The 16,383-nt window shown below is 59.3% G+C and overlaps 1 protein-coding gene across 1 annotated transcript; it reads left to right on the plus strand.

The window, feature by feature from the left end:
* The first annotated feature begins 515 nt into the window (after positions 1 to 515).
* On the plus strand, positions 516 to 2,441 carry SNRPE (small nuclear ribonucleoprotein polypeptide E). Its single transcript, XM_088526932.1, has 5 exons — positions 516 to 613; positions 717 to 743; positions 1,638 to 1,700; positions 1,949 to 2,027; positions 2,312 to 2,441. The coding sequence occupies exons 1-5, from the start codon at positions 560 to 562 to the stop codon at positions 2,365 to 2,367; spliced, it is 279 nt and encodes a 92-aa protein (XP_088383058.1). The 5' UTR covers positions 516 to 559; the 3' UTR covers positions 2,368 to 2,441.
* The last annotated feature ends 13,942 nt before the right edge of the window (positions 2,442 to 16,383 follow it).

Below are 16,383 nucleotides of genomic sequence, written 5' to 3' on the forward strand. Positions count from 1 at the left end.
CATTGTTCCTGTAAATATTTTACTCCTCCATTTTATATTTGTATTCTATTTAAGGGATTGTACGAGACGTAGCCCACCCCCCCGCCTCCCCCTTAGTTGAACTGTTGAAGCTGCAGGTGTTTTCCAATAAACCCGGCCTAGCAAAGTTGGACGCGGCGGCTCTGTCTGCGGGAGCGGGGTGGGAAATGGGGGGTCCTGGGAGGGGGGATGGAAATGGGGGGTCTCCCCTGCCTCCCAGTGCAGGAGGGGGGACAAGTTGAGGTCCTGGGTGCCCCATCCCAGGCTGGGGAGGGGGTCGAGCCCCCTGGAGCCCCCCAAGGTGCTGGGGCTGCTGCCCTGAGTGCCCCGTGGGGGGGCAGCCCCCCAAATTTGCCCCTCTCCCCAAATCTGCCTGACCCCCCCCGTCCGCTTTGCGCCTGCGCGGAGCAGTGGAGACGCGGTCCTCCCGCCCGTGGCAGAGCGGCCGCGCGGGCGACTTCCGGCCGCGCGGCGCGCTCTCCCGGCGTGCCCCGCGGCTTCCGGCGGCGGCGGCGGGCGCGCGAGGCGAGGCGGCGCAGCCATGGCGTACCGCGGGCAGGGCCAGAAGGTGCAGAAGGTGATGGTGCAGCCCATCGTATCCTTACCGGGGAGCGGGGCGGGGAGCGGGGGGCGCGGGCCGGGCGGGGCGCCGCGCTCCGTGTGCTGCTCTCGGTGCCGCCCTTAACGCCGCGCTCCAGAACCTCATCTTCCGCTACCTGCAAAACGTGAGTGCCGGGGGGTCTGGGAGGGACGAAGGGACCTGGGGAGGGTGAAGGGACCCGGCAGGGCGGGGGAAGGGGCCTCGGAGAGGGCGAGGAGGCCCCAGGGGGGCGAGGGGGGCCTGGGAAGAGCGAAGGGACCCCCAGGAGGGCGAGGGGGGCCTGGAAAGGACGAGGGGAGCCCGGGGAGAGTGAAGGGACCCCGTGGGGGGTGGGCGAAGGGGCTCCAGGGGGGTAAAGGGAAAAACGAAGGGACCTCGGGGAGGGGACCCTGGAGGGGACAAGGGGAGCCAGGAAGGGCGGATAGACCCCCCGGGAAAGCAAAGGGGTCCTGGGGAGGGTGAGGGAGGCCTGGAGATGATCAGGGGACCCTGGGGATACCAGGCGGACGAGGGAAGGATGAAGGGACCCTGGGGAGGGCGAGGGCCCCAGGGAGGGCAAAGGGGCCCCCGGGAGGGCAAAGGGATCCCTGCCCCATGTGGAGGATCCCATACGGGGAGCGCTCTCATTTCCACGCTGGCTTTTAAAGCTGATCTTCGTTAGCTGCGAGTTTCCCGCAATCCCAGTCCGGAGCAGCTGGTTCTGGGCTCAGGGCTTCTCTCCCACGTTTCAGATTATCCCCACAACGGGTCTGGTGTCGGCTTCGCACGCGTGGGGCTGCCCTCTGTGTCGGTGTTAAAACACACCCGAGTACCCGTGCAGCACGAGTGCCTCAAATGGGGAAAAAAACACCTTTCTGAGGGCAGGATTGAAACCAAACTTGAGAATTTGTCCTTTAAAAATTACAGAGCCCCAGTGGCTGTTGGTATTGAGGGTGCAGCTGAGTTCTTAGTGCACAGCAGAGAGGAGCAAAGTTGCTCAGGATGTTTATGTTCATATTTTGCTCCCCATCGCTTCCAGAGATCCAGGATCCAGGTGTGGCTCTACGAGCAAGTGAACATGCGGATAGAAGGCTGCATCATTGTGAGTACCAGGAGGAGCCTTTATTGTTCTCTGTGCTTGTTTATCCACGTTCATAAATTCTGTCAAAAAAGAACAGCAGACTTAAAAATAAAAAAGCACAGAGTAAAAATGCACTTCTTTTCTCTGTCATGAATCCCTAATTATCCAGCCTGCATCACCATATTTAACAATAATTAATATCACTCTTGCTGAAGTTGAGAGCAGGGAACTTTGTTCACCAACTGCTTTTTGTTTGTTTTGTTTTTTAGGGCTTTGATGAATATATGAACTTGGTCCTGGACGACGCAGAGGAGATTCACTCCAAAACAAAATCAAGGAAACAGCTGGGTATGTGGGTGTAATCTAAATGATAAATGGTCTGAAATGTGGTTAATTGACCTTTTTGATACACTGCAGTGTCAACTGTCCGTGTGGGATGTGTCCTGCCAGGCTGGTAATGCTGCCCTGTGTCCAATAGGGAAGAGACTTCCCTGGCTATGGTCTAAAAAATCCCACACCATTTACCATGTGGCATCTTGCAAACATCTTTGTGGAATGTTATTTGAAAACATGAGCTTATCCCCAGACCCTGGTATCTTTCTAATGCCCCTTTTCCTTTCTCTGTGTTGCAGGTCGGATCATGCTAAAAGGGGACAATATCACTCTTCTCCAAAGTGTTTCTAACTAGAATTTTTTTTTTCCTTAAAAACAATAGCTACTGTGTGCCAGAGTGGATAAAGTGTTAGATTGCAGGAAGGTGACTTAGAGGTAGACAGGAAGCTACGTGTAGCTGGGGGTGCATGCTGAGTTTAAAATGACCTGCTTCTTTGTGGGGTTATTATTATTTTTTTTTAACTTGAGAACGATAGAAGATGTATTTCACAAATAAACATTTTTCACAGTAACCATAGATGTGAATCTGCTTGTTTTCAGTCCTGTGTCTTTCTGTGAGGTGAGGAGGGGGAGAAATGTGTTTGAAGTTCTTCTCACCGTGGATCTGTGCAGTTTCTGATGGAAAAAAAAAAATCTTTGCATTCTGGGCTGTTAAATCTGCATTATGGTGCCAAGATGGACTTGTCCAGAGGGGAAACTGGAGCCCCAGGCACTGCTTGAACCTGCTTCTAGTGAAGTCATTACAGGTTTTTCCCAAGAATATGAGAATATGGGAGTTGGTTTGGACAGCATCTTTAATTCCGACTTCTTTGGCCAGGGTGCCCAAATTAAGCCATGGTTCTGTTAGATAGGTTGGGATATATTGGTTGCTTTTTTATATATATCTTTTATTATTAGCCTCTTGATACGTTTTTTTACTTGTTGTTATCAGTCTCCTCTATTGCTTTTCTGATTAAAAAGAGAAAAGTTTCAGTTACAATTGTACCTGTGGTGGAGAGAAATTCATCTTGAAATTTATGTATCCTTTTAATCATGAAAGTAAGTTCAAGATGGAAGAATCTTGTCTCACAGAAGAAAGATACAAGATACGAGTCTTCTGGCAAAGATCACCCAGCACATTTCCCCCATTCCAAGAAGTCAGAAATATTGTAGGAATGGGGAATATTGTTGCAGATATTCCAGGTAAGAAATTTTTGAGAATCAACGTGACATATTATAGTAGCCAAACCAAATTCAGTGGTAGAGGCTGCTAATGGAATCAGTAGCTTTATTTTAGTGTTTAGAAGTTTCAGAATCTTCTGAATGTGCAATGAATAAAAATAACCTACCATTCTCATTTGGGAATAAAGTCACAAAATGTCACCAGCAACTACCATGCAGGGAATAAAATAGTAACTGGGTCCCCAGTGCTGCTTCCCATTTTATTTTTGGTATTCCAGCTGAAGCTTTCAGGCAGGTAAGGAAGTTTTCTCAATAGTTTAGGTGTTACAGTAATGAGTGTTCAGATTCAGCACCTGGAAAATTTACCTGCCTGCATCTCTTTTCTTGTTACAAACAAATAATGATCTCGAGAGTCTTTGTCTAAAGCTATATAGCCTCTTTTTGAAGTAATCACTTTTTTTTTTCTGGTATATATGGAAAATACCATACAAATGTGGGGATGGAGGTTATTTAACAGAGTCTCTTGCAATCAGGTTGCTCCGGTTCAGGGAATTTGCCTCGGAGCCTACAGGGATTCGTCTTTCCCTTTTGTTCATGGCCAACAAGAGGTTGCTCTCTGCAAAAAGCTGGACATGAAGAGGAATAGCTTGTTCTTATCAGCACTGCTACTTCCAGCTCCAAATGCTGCACTTGAAGATGCTTTAATGCCTCCTAGAGCTCCTCTGCTCTTTGATATTATCGAATTAGTGCGAGTGAATGTTGATATTGGAGTAGCTTGATGATGGGAGGAAGGAAGTCCGGGCTAATCAGCTCTGAAGCATCTCATGATAAGGCACCAAAATAGGCAGTAATTGTGTGTGTGGCAAGGGGGGAGTCGCGGAGGGGAATGCGACGCTGCTCAGCAGGAAACCAGGAAAACTGGGAGGGAAGAGCCTGGCAAAGGGCTGCGGCGCTCCGAGGACGGAGCCGCTCGTGTCACGGCACGGCCAGGGCTCACAAACAACCCTGGAGAGCGCGTCTGTCCCCGCAGAACCCGCAGCACTGCCTCACCTCGGCGCTTGCTGGGTTTTTAATCCCGAATCCCTTGGGCTTCCCGAGTTTTCCCGAGCTGCAGGCAGCAAGAAGGCGACGTCCCGCGCGGAGCCGGCTGCGAAAGAAGGCGCCAGACGGAAGGGGGTGCTGCGGCCCCGGCGAGCCGTCCCCTGCCCTGCAGCCAAGTGTCACCAGCCTGGGCAGGAACACCGAGTTCCCCGGCATTCAAGCGGCTTTACTGGCTCCCGAACAACCTGGAAGAAGGAAAACTGGGCTGCTCCGTGCCAGCGCCGTGGCTGGACAGGGCGCCCGCGTCTCCTTGGCACCAGCTTCTTCCCCGACTCATCCAGCCCCTGAGCCCTGGGACATCCCTGCTCCTGCAAGGGATGAGGAATCGGAGGTTCTGGTCCTGAGCGAGCAGGACGCGGCGAGGAAGAGGAAGGTAAGGTGACCGCTCGCAGCTGGGCCCTCTTTAGAGAGCTCCCCTTGCTCGGCTTGCAGCGAAGCGTCTGCTTTTGTGAGCTGCACTTTTCCATAACGTGCAAATTCCTTCCCCTGGAGCGCGGGGGGCGGATTCAGGGATAGCAGCAGGGAGGACCGGGCTGGGGGCAGACTCCCGAAGAAGAGGCCCTGAGGTGACATTATTGCAGCGGGATGTCACCTCCTGTCCTTAGCAGACACCCCGCAGCAGCAGCGCTCTCGTGTCCCTAGGTAAGGAAGTGCTTTTGGGGGACTTTGCCAGCTGGAGTTTTCCTGCCTCTAGACACCCTTGGATGTTACAGGTGAAAATCAAGGGTAGTTTTAGATAGGATGGATTCATAGCAATCAAACCTGTAGCTCTCTCTTAAGAATCAACATTTGAGGACTGTTTGTGCACTAAAGGTGGCACTTGGGTAAGGCAGAGGTCTCCACCGGGCAGCATTTGAGCCCCAGACCATTGCACCGGTTCTGGCAGGGGAATGACAGCCCCCGCGGGCCACAGTGGGGTCAGCGCAGTCAGTTTGGACTGTGTTAAGGTGAAGGTGATGCCAGAGAGTGGAAGGTGCCTTAGCTACATCCGTGTCCCCTCCTCCTGCCCGAGCAGGGAGGCAGCGCGGTCCCGTCTCCTGATGGGAGAGTGTCCCTCTGTGCTTCCTGGGGAGGATGCTGTGGATTTGCCTAGTAATCCCCTACATGCTTGAAAGGAAACAGGAGCCAGCCAGATGCCTTTGGGGACGTTAGCTGGTGGTTTTGGTGCTTTTTGCTCTCAAAAGATGATGCTGCCGTTTTGCTCGCGCGTCTCGGTCTCTGTGCGGAGCCGCCGCTGCGGTGGGATTTGTCCCCCCGCTGCTTGCTCAGCTCGGGCCAGCGTCAGCGTTTGCTGCATTTTCCGCTCCGTAACCTTTAAAAGTGTCGCTGAAATCGGTAAATGATGAGAGGAGCCTCGTAGCTGCGTGGGCTGTACGGGGGAGACGTCGCTTTTCCCTCCACGGTGCCCCACAACCTCCTCGAGCCCGTGGAGCCTCTTGGGAGGTGCCACCACCTCGGGCCTCTCCTCTGGAAACTTATTGCAAGGGCTGCTTCGCCTTATGCCTAAAACTAACAGTACAGGGAGCAACAACGGGAAGGTCGAGGAATCCACTGGCCTGGACATTGTCCCCTTAAGGCAGCATCTGAATAGAGACAGGAGCTCCCAGAGCCTTAAATCAGGGTGTAACGGTGACTTCCCGCTCCTCGTCTTGTTCCCGGAGCAGCTTGGAACAATTCGGGGCCGTTTTCCCTCCGAGCTCTCCCTTTTTCAGCCCGGATGACGAGGCGGGTGTCCGTCCCCAGCAGACGCGGTGCCTGGTGGGGACAGCAGCGGCCGGGCAGCCGTTTCGCTCCGTGGCCCCGCTCGGAACAAAACGCCCCCGAACCGGCTCCGGCAGGTCCCGGAGTGGCAGTGCCCTCCCTTGGCAGCCCACACACAAGGTGCCCAGCATGGCCACCCCCCCGCCGGGCCTTTTCGCATTCATCCCCACCAGGGGCATCGTTACTATTGTTTGCAGCATCTCTTGGAAAAATGAGTCACGGGCATCCTGCCCGCGCCGCAGCGGGAAGCGCTGCCACCGCGGCAGCCGCAGCGCCGCGTTCCCGCCGCCCGGCTGCTCGCTCCGGAGCCCGCGGAAACCCGCGCCGCGGAGAGGGCGACGCTCCCTCCTTCCCCACGCGCAAAATCCCGGGAATGCGGCCTGAGGAATCACAGCAAATCCCCCTCGGAGAGCCGGTTCTCGGGGGCTCTCTGCCCTCCTGGACCTGGAGGGCTGGAGTTCAGGTTTTTTGCAGCTGGAATAGTGAAGTTCAAGCTCCCTGTGCCCGATGGCTCCTTGCCCGGCATAGCCCCGACGTAGCCCACGGTACATCCAGGCCCTGCCAGCACCGGCGCTGCTTCCCCTGGAGCAAAGAGGGTGATTTTATACAGAGCAGTGACCCTGCTACATAAAGAGTAAGAGAAACCCAGCCGAGAGCCTTAGTTTGGGGCAGTTCATTTGATTCACGTGTAAATGTTTATTAGCAACCATTAGACTCCCAGGACACGTGGTGCTGTCGCGCGTTTTGCCCAGCTCTCTGGAAAAGCCCAATGGGATGAGCTTTCCAGAAGCACTTGCCTTGTTATAAGGGCCAGAGTTTGAGCATTTCTGTGTGCCTGGCACTGATTCTGGCTGCTGATTTTTGGAATTTTCCCTTGTCTGCTGTTCTTCAGAGCCTCTTGCCTGCAAAATAGGAACGATATCTAATAGTCGCCCGAGGGGGGTAATAGCTGCTGGAGCGCTGTGATGGCCTCAGCTGAGTGGAACCGCTCTGAGCACCGACCTGCTGTCTCGCTGGCTCTCCTGCTGCCAGGCAATCTGGTTTGTAAATAAAGCTGAGTTTTCCAGGGACGCTTTTCTCCTTCCCCGTGCTCTCCGTTGGACGGGGATGCGAACGCGCTTGCTGGCAGCAGGGCCGCGGTGACCGCTCAGGTGGCCGCGTTCGGCCTCGTAGCTGAGCTAGGGGGGGATCCCTCCATCGGGATGCTGCGAGCCCTCGGCTGCATCTTGTAGATTAGGGTGTTATTTAAAAGAAGAAGGGAAAATCCGAGCAGCCGCCGGAGCCAGGACGCTCCCACCCCACCAGGAGCCGGACAAGCACCCGGAGCGGAGCAGAAGCACCAGCCCTCGCTGCACAACTCAGGTGCGTCCGCGCCCCTGGCCCGGGGTCTCTTGCAGCGCGGGGACGTTCCCGAGCGTCATTTCTGAGCCGGTGGCACCTGCAGGGCACGGGCAGCCGCGAGGGCCCCGCTGCCACGTGCAGGTGTCGGGGCCGGCAGGGCAGCGCCGAGCGGGGCTTTCAAGCGAACACGGGCGCAGGTAGCGGCATCCGCTCCGCGCCGCTTTGTTCCGCGCCGGGGCACGGGCCTCCTCCCCGAGTACAGTGTTTTGGAGCCCATCCCTTTATCGCAAATCAACAGCAGAGCTAATATTCATAGCGAGGAAGTGAGATAATATCAGGAGCCCAAGGTGGGCTCCGAACGGGGCGCGCGAGACGGGGGCTGAGGGAAAGGGGGCCTGTGGTGGCAGCTCTTTATCGGAGAGGAAATTGCACCGCTCGAGGGGGGGACGCGCGGCGGCCGGGCCTCCCTGCGCGAGCGGCGTCTGCAGGGCCGGGACGGAGCTGCCAGCGGCTCCGAGCAGCTCCCGGGTCGCGTTTGAGCCTTGCAAAGCCCGGCCGGGCTTTGGGGCATGGGGCTGCGGTCGGTGGCGTTGGCATGTGGAGCTTTAGGATCCCTGTTTTCCCCAAATTGCTTCTATTGCTCCTCAATAGCGCCGGGTCTATATCCCTTTTTTTCTTTACTGAAATTAGCTTCAGAGCTCTTTGAGAGGCTAATTCCGCCCTTGTTTTGCTAGCAATGTTGGGAATTCCCGGGATTAAAAAGCAAGCAAACAAAAACAGGTTGTATTTACACCTTGATTAGCTGTAATTGTTTCCTCTCCTGTATAAAACCCTCATGACAGCCACGGTTTCCCCCTTCCCAGGCGCCAGGTGGACAGTGACAAGGACAGGTGGGTCCCAGCCAGCACCCAGGGCACCTTTGGGTGCTGGGAAAGGATTCTCAGCGGCAGCGGATCCCAGCGGATCCCAGCGTGGATCCCACGCAGCCTTTTAGCCCCGCGGCACCCGGAACCACCCGCATTCGGGGCCATGTCACAAGTGTCCAGGAGGGTGGACAGACCCCTGTTAAAGGGGCTCCGCTCGGGGGCTGGTGACAGAAATGGCCGCGTTTGATTCCCCACCCCCAACTTTTGCACAGCGCCCAGATTTTCTTTTTTTTTTTTTTTTAATTTTACATAGGAAAAAGAAAAAAAAATGTGCATGGGGCTTGGGCCAGAGGTGCTGTAAGAACCCGCTGGCCTCGTTATTTAGTGTCCCACACACGGAGCCTGCCCGGCCCCGGGGAAGCCTCCATGCCCGGCGCGGCTCTGCCGAGCAAGCAAACAATGGCATCCCCAGGGACAACAATGCCCCATTGTCCTTTGAAGCCCTAACAATGCCACAATGGAGCCCAGTCTGCTCGGGTTATTCCCAGGCACCCCCCCAGCGTCCCCGTCCCGCGTCCCCCCCGGCCGCGGCCCCGCTCGCTGCCCCGCTCCGTGCGATGCCACCCGCGCGGGACCCCGGTTCGGGGCCAGGCCCTCGGTCTGCGCCGTCCTCGGGGCTGCGCGGAGGAGGAGGAGGAGGAAGCGGCTCCCAGCGGACTTTGATCCTCGCTGTTTCATCAGCGTTAGCCGCAGAACAGCCCTGCCGGGTCATGCGGCCCGAGCCCCGGAGAACAATGCGGCCTTGTTGTCCCCGGGGACGGCCACTCGCTGCCGCCGTCACTGCTGTCCCCAAAGGGTTCCCGGTGCCTCCTCCTCCTCCTCCTCGAGGGGAGGGAGATGCTGAACCGCAAAGCCCCGACCGGCCCGCGGTGCCTGCAGACACCCCGAGCACCAGGAGGAGGAGGAGGAAGGAGGATGGTGCCCAGCAGACCCCCCAGTCCTGCAGGGGCTGGGCGGCCTCGGGGCCTCCGTCTTCCCGGCTGCCTCTCCCCTTCCCGCGAGGCCCCGAGCTCCTCTCTGCTTCCCTGTGGTCTCCGGAGAAGCCGGAGGTTGTTCTGGAGTGCAGGGGCGAATCCCTTCCCTGCCGGAGCCGGCACTGCGGGGCCAGAGCCCACCGGCTCCTTGGTGGCACTGGGGGACACTCTGGGGACAGGGAGCGCTGCAGCAAGGTCAGACCTTGATGTTTCCTGCCGCTGAAAGCGCCGCTTTTCCCGGGAAAAAGCGGCTTTTCCCGAAGGTTGGAGCCGGGGGCGCTCGGGGAGCCCTCCCCGCTCTTTGCGTTACCTCCGAGCAGACAAACCCACCTGAATAGGTAATGAAGAGCGCGGAGAAAAGAGCGCCGGGACCATTGTGCTGCCAATGGGCCCGGAACAATCGCTAAATACAAATCACAGGCAGCAAAGGGAGAGAGGGAGAGACAAAAGAAAGAGCCCCGGCACAAAGGAGAGGAATGAAATGGTAAGTAAAGTCAAACAAAAAGGAGCCGGGGCTGAGACAAAAGAAGGGAACAATATCCCCGAGGCAATAGGCTCCTGAACAATGGGGACAGTGACAGCGGCACAAAGGCACACTGTTTGCAAGTAGACGTTATCTCACACAGCCACTGGCAGGCCTGGCCGCGGCGCTTCTATTTTCAGGGATGCTTTTGTGCTGCGCTGAACAATATTCCTTGCATGGTTGCAGATAGAGAGATGAGGGGGGTTTGGTTCTTTTTTTTTTTTTTTTTGCCTTCCTGGTGCCAGCTCTGGCCTGGAAACTGGTTCGGCCCTTCTGAGAACGGGATGGAGCGAGGGGGGATCCGCTCCCGATCCACTCCCGATCCGCTCCCCATCCCTGCTCCCACGCGGCTGCGGACGGGCAGGGCTGTGGATGCTCCGGCCGGGAAGGGCCAGGCCGGGTGGCCGCGCTGGGCAATGCCCCTCGTACCCGTGTCCCCCCGTCCTGCCTTGGCTCGGTCACCGGTGACTCATGGCCCGGCCTTATCGGGCCCCAGCGTCGCCTTGGCCCGGGGAGGCCTGGAAGCAGAACCGGGCAGACTGGAACGATGGCTTTTCCCAGGCCGCCCTTTATTTCACGGGTTTTAACACGGGCCGGTTGTTGGCACCGACACAGGCACCTACCGAAGCGAGACGGCTCCCAGGTCCCGGTGGAGCTGCCTGGCTGCTGCCAGCCCCGGTCAGGAAAAGGGGGAGCAATCCGTGCCCGCGCGCACTCCGTGCATCCTGGTTCCGCATTTGGCGGAGCTGGCAACCTTTTTCTTTCTTTCTTTATTTTTTTCCCCATGTTCCTGCCTGGAAAACCCTCCTCTTGGGCTTCCCGAGGCGTCAGTCCCGTGCGTGCCCCGCTGATGCTCTTGAGCAGGGTCACGATGGTGCAGCGCGTTTAGCAATAACTTTGGGCTGTTATTGAGCTGTTATTGGGTCTAATCAAACACAGAACCACAGAATGGTTGAGGTTGGCAGGGACCTCTAGGGATCACCTAGTCCAACCCCTGCTCCAGCAGGGACACCCAGAGCACACAGTGGCATCCAGGCGGGTTTGAAGGTCTCCAGAGGAGCCTCCACAGCCTCTCTGGGCTCTGGTACCCTCACAGGGAAGAAGTTCTTCCTCACATGGAGATGGAACCTCCTGTGTTTCCACTTGCGCCCATTACCCCTTGTCCTGTCACTGGCCACCACCGAGAAGAGTTTGGCCCCATCTTTATGTTCTCCCCTCGGGTATTTATACATATTGATCGGATCCCCTCTCAAACACGTTGTCCAAGGCACCAACCGGCAGCACTCTGCCACGCTCTGATCCAGCTGGGCCTGTTCCTTTGGGCACAAAGCTGACATCCCCCCTCGGCGAGGGCCCTTCTTGCTCATGTTCATGAGGCCCCACTCGGAAAAGCAGCCTACGTCACCCCAAAACGAGCGGCCGCAAGGTGCGGGGACGTCACCGAGTTACTGTAAGTGACTCGCGCGAGGACGACTCAGGGCGCTGTGAAGAGACAGTCAAAGGAACCCCGTATCGGAGCCCATCTCCTAAAACACCCAGTTTTCACAGATGGGTTTCGCGCTCACTTGAAAAGCTGCATTTCAGATATCGATCACATTATCTGAGGGTACATCCTGTTGCTAAGTTTGGCTGCTGCTTCAGTTTAACAGCTGGTGCTGCAGCGAGCGGGAGCTGCTTGAAACGAGCGCTGGGGACGGGGGTGCCGGGGGGTGGTTGGTGCCGGCGAAGCCGGGTCCCCCCTTGCATTTGATGGGGACACAGGAGCACGGGGACTTGGTGGCAGCGCTGCCGTCCCCTGCGCAGGCTGCGAGTCACGGCATGATCAGACTTGCTAAGGACACGGCGCTGGCGTCAGGCCGGGGGGAAGCGTTTGGGGCACTAAATCAAAGCGCAGGGACCGTGCGGTGCCGCGGAGCCCGTTCTCGTGCAAACGGTTCCCTAATCCTGACCGCCCGGTATCTGATTTTGCGGTTGTGTTTGCGCACGTGCTCCGAGCTGCCTCTTGTGCTGCTGAGCGTTGCAGGAGCGATAAAAACCTCGTAGTTCACAAGAGATGCAGGGATTTAGCGTCCCTTGGAGCTGGATGGTCCCAGCTGGGGCTCTCTGGGGGTTTTTCCTCGGCCGCTTGTGTGCCGAGAGCCACAATTTCCCAAAATGTTGTTGGGGGAAACGAGTCTGGCTCTTTGCAGAGCAGTTTTGCAAAGTTGGGAGCTCTCCACTGCAATTAGCTGGTATTTAAATCCTCCCTAACCCTTAACATCCTAATAACAATAATAATGATTAGTAATAATGCTCCACATGTCCCGCAGTGCCATGCCTCTAAAGATTACACTCACTAATTAATTAAGCCCCCAATCCCCCTCCCTACTTTCCTCAGTGAGAAGAAAAAAAATCGCTAAGAGTCTCTTAAGAAAGGACATAAAGGCAGGGAAATCCAGGCACCAAAACAAGACAAATGGGGATTTAAAGACAATCCGTGCTGGGCCCATGTGACCCGACGAGTGGACGAGGCAGAAGAATTCCAAGCCCAGAGCGGAGCGAAAACAACCGCCAGCTTAAAAACCCGGGCAAAGAAAAGCACCAAGATGAAGGGAGTGACAAAGCATCAAAGGGGAGAGAAACCAAAGGCGTTGGAACAAAGGACAAGCTGGAACAAAGGACCAAAGAGCGGGGAACAAAAGCACTAAATAGAAAACAAAGGCAGGGGACAAGAAAAGCCCCTCTGTCAGGGCTGAGCTGGAGGGTCCCGGCCTGCTGGGAGGTGGGTGGCACTGGTGGCACCGGGGGTCCCTGCGGAGCCCGGCTGGCCGAGGGCGCCGGGAATGCGGCTGCGCCTTGTGGGCTCTGCCCGGCCCGGCCCGGCCCGCTGGGTGGTCCGGGCGCCGCAGCCTCTTGGCATCTCCCCGCGCTGCTCCTCGCTGCCCGGCGCGGCGCGGGTCCCCCCGGGCGCCGCTTTGCTGCCCGCTCTGCGGAGCAGCCGAGGCTCCCGCGTGCGGACGGGGGGTTGCTCTGCCCGGGGTGTCTCGGCCACGCGCGGTTTCCACGTCCTTTGGAGGTGCCAGGAAGGATCGAGTGCCCGGCGCTGCCTGGCAGCAGGTTTTATCCAGCAGCAAGTTTGGCCACTTGCGGATGCAGCGCTGCGCCTGCCAGAAGGGAGCATTCCCGTCCTTCCTCATGCTCTGCCCAGGTATTTCGGCACCGCTCCACTCTCCCGCGCAGCTGGAGCTCACCTGTGGCCGCAGCCCATTTCCCCCCTGGGTCTTCCTGCAGAATTTGGTTGCTTTGACTTTATTTTCCTGGCAGTGATGGCTCCAAGAGGGATCCCACGTGCCCTGGCTTTGCTGCGCCCGGCCGAGCGGCTCCCTGCAGTACGGGGCGCTGCCGGCGCCGCGCGGGACGGCAGCACCGAGCCGGGCGCCTCCGGAGCGGCCGCGGGCCGGGGCCGTGCAGGGAGCAGCCCCGGCGCTCGCAGCCCGCGCGCTCCGACCTGCGGAGCTCCGGCTGGGAGCCGCCGCATTCCCAGAGTTTGTGCCGTATCCACCCGGCTGCTGCGGGGCAGCGTTTCCATCCCAAGGCCTCCCTAGGAGCGCTCCACGGGGCAGCGCTCCGGCCGGCGGCGGCTTTTCCCAGGCTGGCGTCTCGGCGCACGAGCCCCTTCCCGCACAATGGTCCCGCTTCCGTGCAGGAAGCCGGGTCGGAGCGGCGCTGCCGGCTTTGCCCGCTCCGGCCCGGGTAAAGGGGCCAGGCCATTGTGCGAGCCCTGGCGTGAGTCAGGCGGCCGCATCCTGCCCCGGTCCAAGCGCCCGGCGGCTTCTTCCCCGCCGCCGGTTTGGGAAGAGGAAGGCGAGGGCCGGCTCGGCCTTCCCGCGCCGTGGCCCGTGCTCCGTGCCCGCAGGATCCCGCCTTTCCTGGCCCCTCCGCCCACTGCTTCCCGCAGGCGAGGGACACATGGGGGGTGTCCCGGGAATGGCGGGATGCGCATGGGGATGGCAGGATGCTCATGCGGACACAGGGATGGCGGGATGCATGCGGGGATGACAGGACACGGCGGCATGCGGGGACGGTGGCGCATGTGGCCATGGGACACTATGGGGCAGCGGAGGCCACAGAGGACTGGGGGGGGGGAAGGAAAGGAAAGTGAAAGTGGTGGCCGGGCTGTTGCCATGGCGACCCGAACAAAGCGCTCGTGGGTCCTCGGCCCTTTGTTCATTGTCCCCGTGTCCCATCTGAGGGGGATGCTCCTCCCTCCTCCTCCTCCTCTTCCTCCCGCCGGAGCCCTGCGAGGGCGGCTGGAGGCTCTCCCTGCCGCTCTGGCCACGGGATGCTCTCTGCAAAGGCGGTTTTCCAGGTCGGCACGTGGCAGCTGGACAATCAGGGCTGTCCCAGCTGAGCCGGAGCTGGACCAAGATCCTGGGGCCTCTGACTGTTGTTGTTTTCTAGTCCTGGGACTGGGGGGAAACAGCGCTTGGGAAAACAAATTCCCGTGGAACAATGTGATGGGATGAGGGGAGGAAACTGCTTCCAGCCGATGGGAATTTTCCCAGTTTGGTGAAACATGAACAGTTTCCCTTCCGTGCTGACACGATATTTTAAAGATTTTACAAGGCAGAATGAAATGTTTGTCATTTCCAAACACCCCGCCACGCAGCTCCAAGAGGCTGGAGTATCCTCTTGCTTCCGGTGCAGCGGCTTTTCCTGGAGGGTTCAGCAGGAATGGGCTCCCAGTGGGCTTCTCCACACGGAAACGCCATCCAGCTGTGGGAATGCTCTGTGCCGGGCTGGAGCTCTGCCTGCTCCAGCGCTTCCCTAGGAATTCCATGCCCCAAAGGGCCACTCTGGTGTGAGATGGGGGGAAGCCGCCTGCAAGAGCATCCTGCCCACCCCATCCCTGTGGAGCATCCCACATCTCCATCCGGTGGGAAGGAGCCGTTCCCAAGCACTGGGTTTTTGGCACTGCTCGTTTGAGGGCAAGTTGGAGCCGACGGGAGAACCCGAGGCCCCTGTCCAAACACGGGGAGAAAAACAGCACCCGTGGGGGCAGCGTGGCAGGAGGCCGGACCTCGAGCCCCCAGAACAGGGCCTGGGGCCGGGGGATGCGGGAAGGAAGCCCCAGAGCCACCGCTCCGGACAAGACCGACCCTGGTGAGGATGGGGAAGCGCGGGGGGCTCAGAGAGGGTGTCCCCGCGGCGGGACGGCTCCCCACGCCGCGTCTCGCCCCGTGGCTGCCCGCGGTGTCACGCGTGGGGCTGCGGGAGGGAGGGGACAGAGCCCAGGGGCCGCCCCGGAGGCGGCTGCTGGCTGGCTGGGAGGGCGGCCCTCCTCCTCCTCCTCCTCCTCCTTCCCCTTCCCTCCTCCTCCTCGTCCTCCTCCTCCTTCTCCTCGCTCCCTCTCTCCGCCCGGCGCCAGGGCAGCTCCCAGCGGAGGCGCCGGCGACATGGAGCGGAGCTGAAGCCCGCACGGCGACACCGACAGCGGCGGCGACGGCAGCGGCACCGACGGGGCCCCGGGGAAGGGACGCGGAGCCGTGAGTGCGGCCGGGGACACGGGCAGGGCCCCGGGGAAGGGACGCGGCCCCGGGTCGCGGTCGTCGCTCGCGGCCGGGCAGCGCCGTGCGGGGGCGGGGGGCGTCGGGCAAGCGACAAACCCCGTGTCCAGAGTCCCCCCCAGCTTAGTTAGGAGCAGCCGGAGGGCAACGGGAAGGCGCCGTCCCCGCTGCAAAGTTGCGGGGCTGCAAAGTCCTCCGGAAGCCCGGGACGAGGGGCAGGCGAGGGAGTAACCCTGGGGACACCCCCGACACCAGGAGGTGGCCCCTGAGTGTCCCCCGGGATCCCCCCCGGGTCGATTTCTCGCCCTTTCCCCAGTGAAGGTGGCTCCTGTCCCCGCTGCCTGCCCGGTTCCTTCCGAGGGGGACGCTGGCTGTCCGGGCAGTTTGGGACAGGGATGTGGGGACACCGGGATATCGGCTGGCACCACCAGACGCGGCGGAGGAGGGTCCCCGTCCACCACTGTGCACAGAGGGACAGCGTCCCCTGACACATGCGGTGCACGGGATCCCGTGGGTCACCCCACGCGCATGCCTGTCCCTACAGGGCTGTCACACGCAGGGGTAGCATTTTGGGGAGAGCTCAGCGGGGACAGGCAAGTTCTCCATCCCCAACATCATCACCGCGTTGAGCCGCGTTCTGACACCCCCGTTGGGAAACACGCTGGGGCTCCGGGCAGGACAATTTGCCGGCAGCGCCGTGTGCGGATGTTCGTGGCGTGTGACAGTTTTGGGGTCGTTTTGCTCCATTGCAGCCCCGTGAGGCGCTGCCGGAGGGTGACTTGAGTCGCGGGGCGAGCGCTGGGCTACGGCGACGGCGCGCGAGCCCTGTGGCCACCGCTGCGCCTTCCTCGGCACCGTATCCTGCCGCTCCGGCCGGAGCGATTCCCGCTGCATCTCGGGAGCTGGGGGACCCGCCGCTGGCCAGGACCTTTGGCAGCCGGGAACATTCCTGGCAGTGGGATTTATCCCATGTGGGGA

Source organism: Tinamus guttatus, unplaced genomic scaffold (genome assembly GCF_059628265.1).
Source record: "Tinamus guttatus ecotype Peru unplaced genomic scaffold, ASM5962826v1 Tinamus_guttatus_pri_ptg000259l, whole genome shotgun sequence".
In the NCBI taxonomy this organism is placed as follows: domain Eukaryota; kingdom Metazoa; phylum Chordata; class Aves; order Tinamiformes; family Tinamidae; genus Tinamus; species Tinamus guttatus.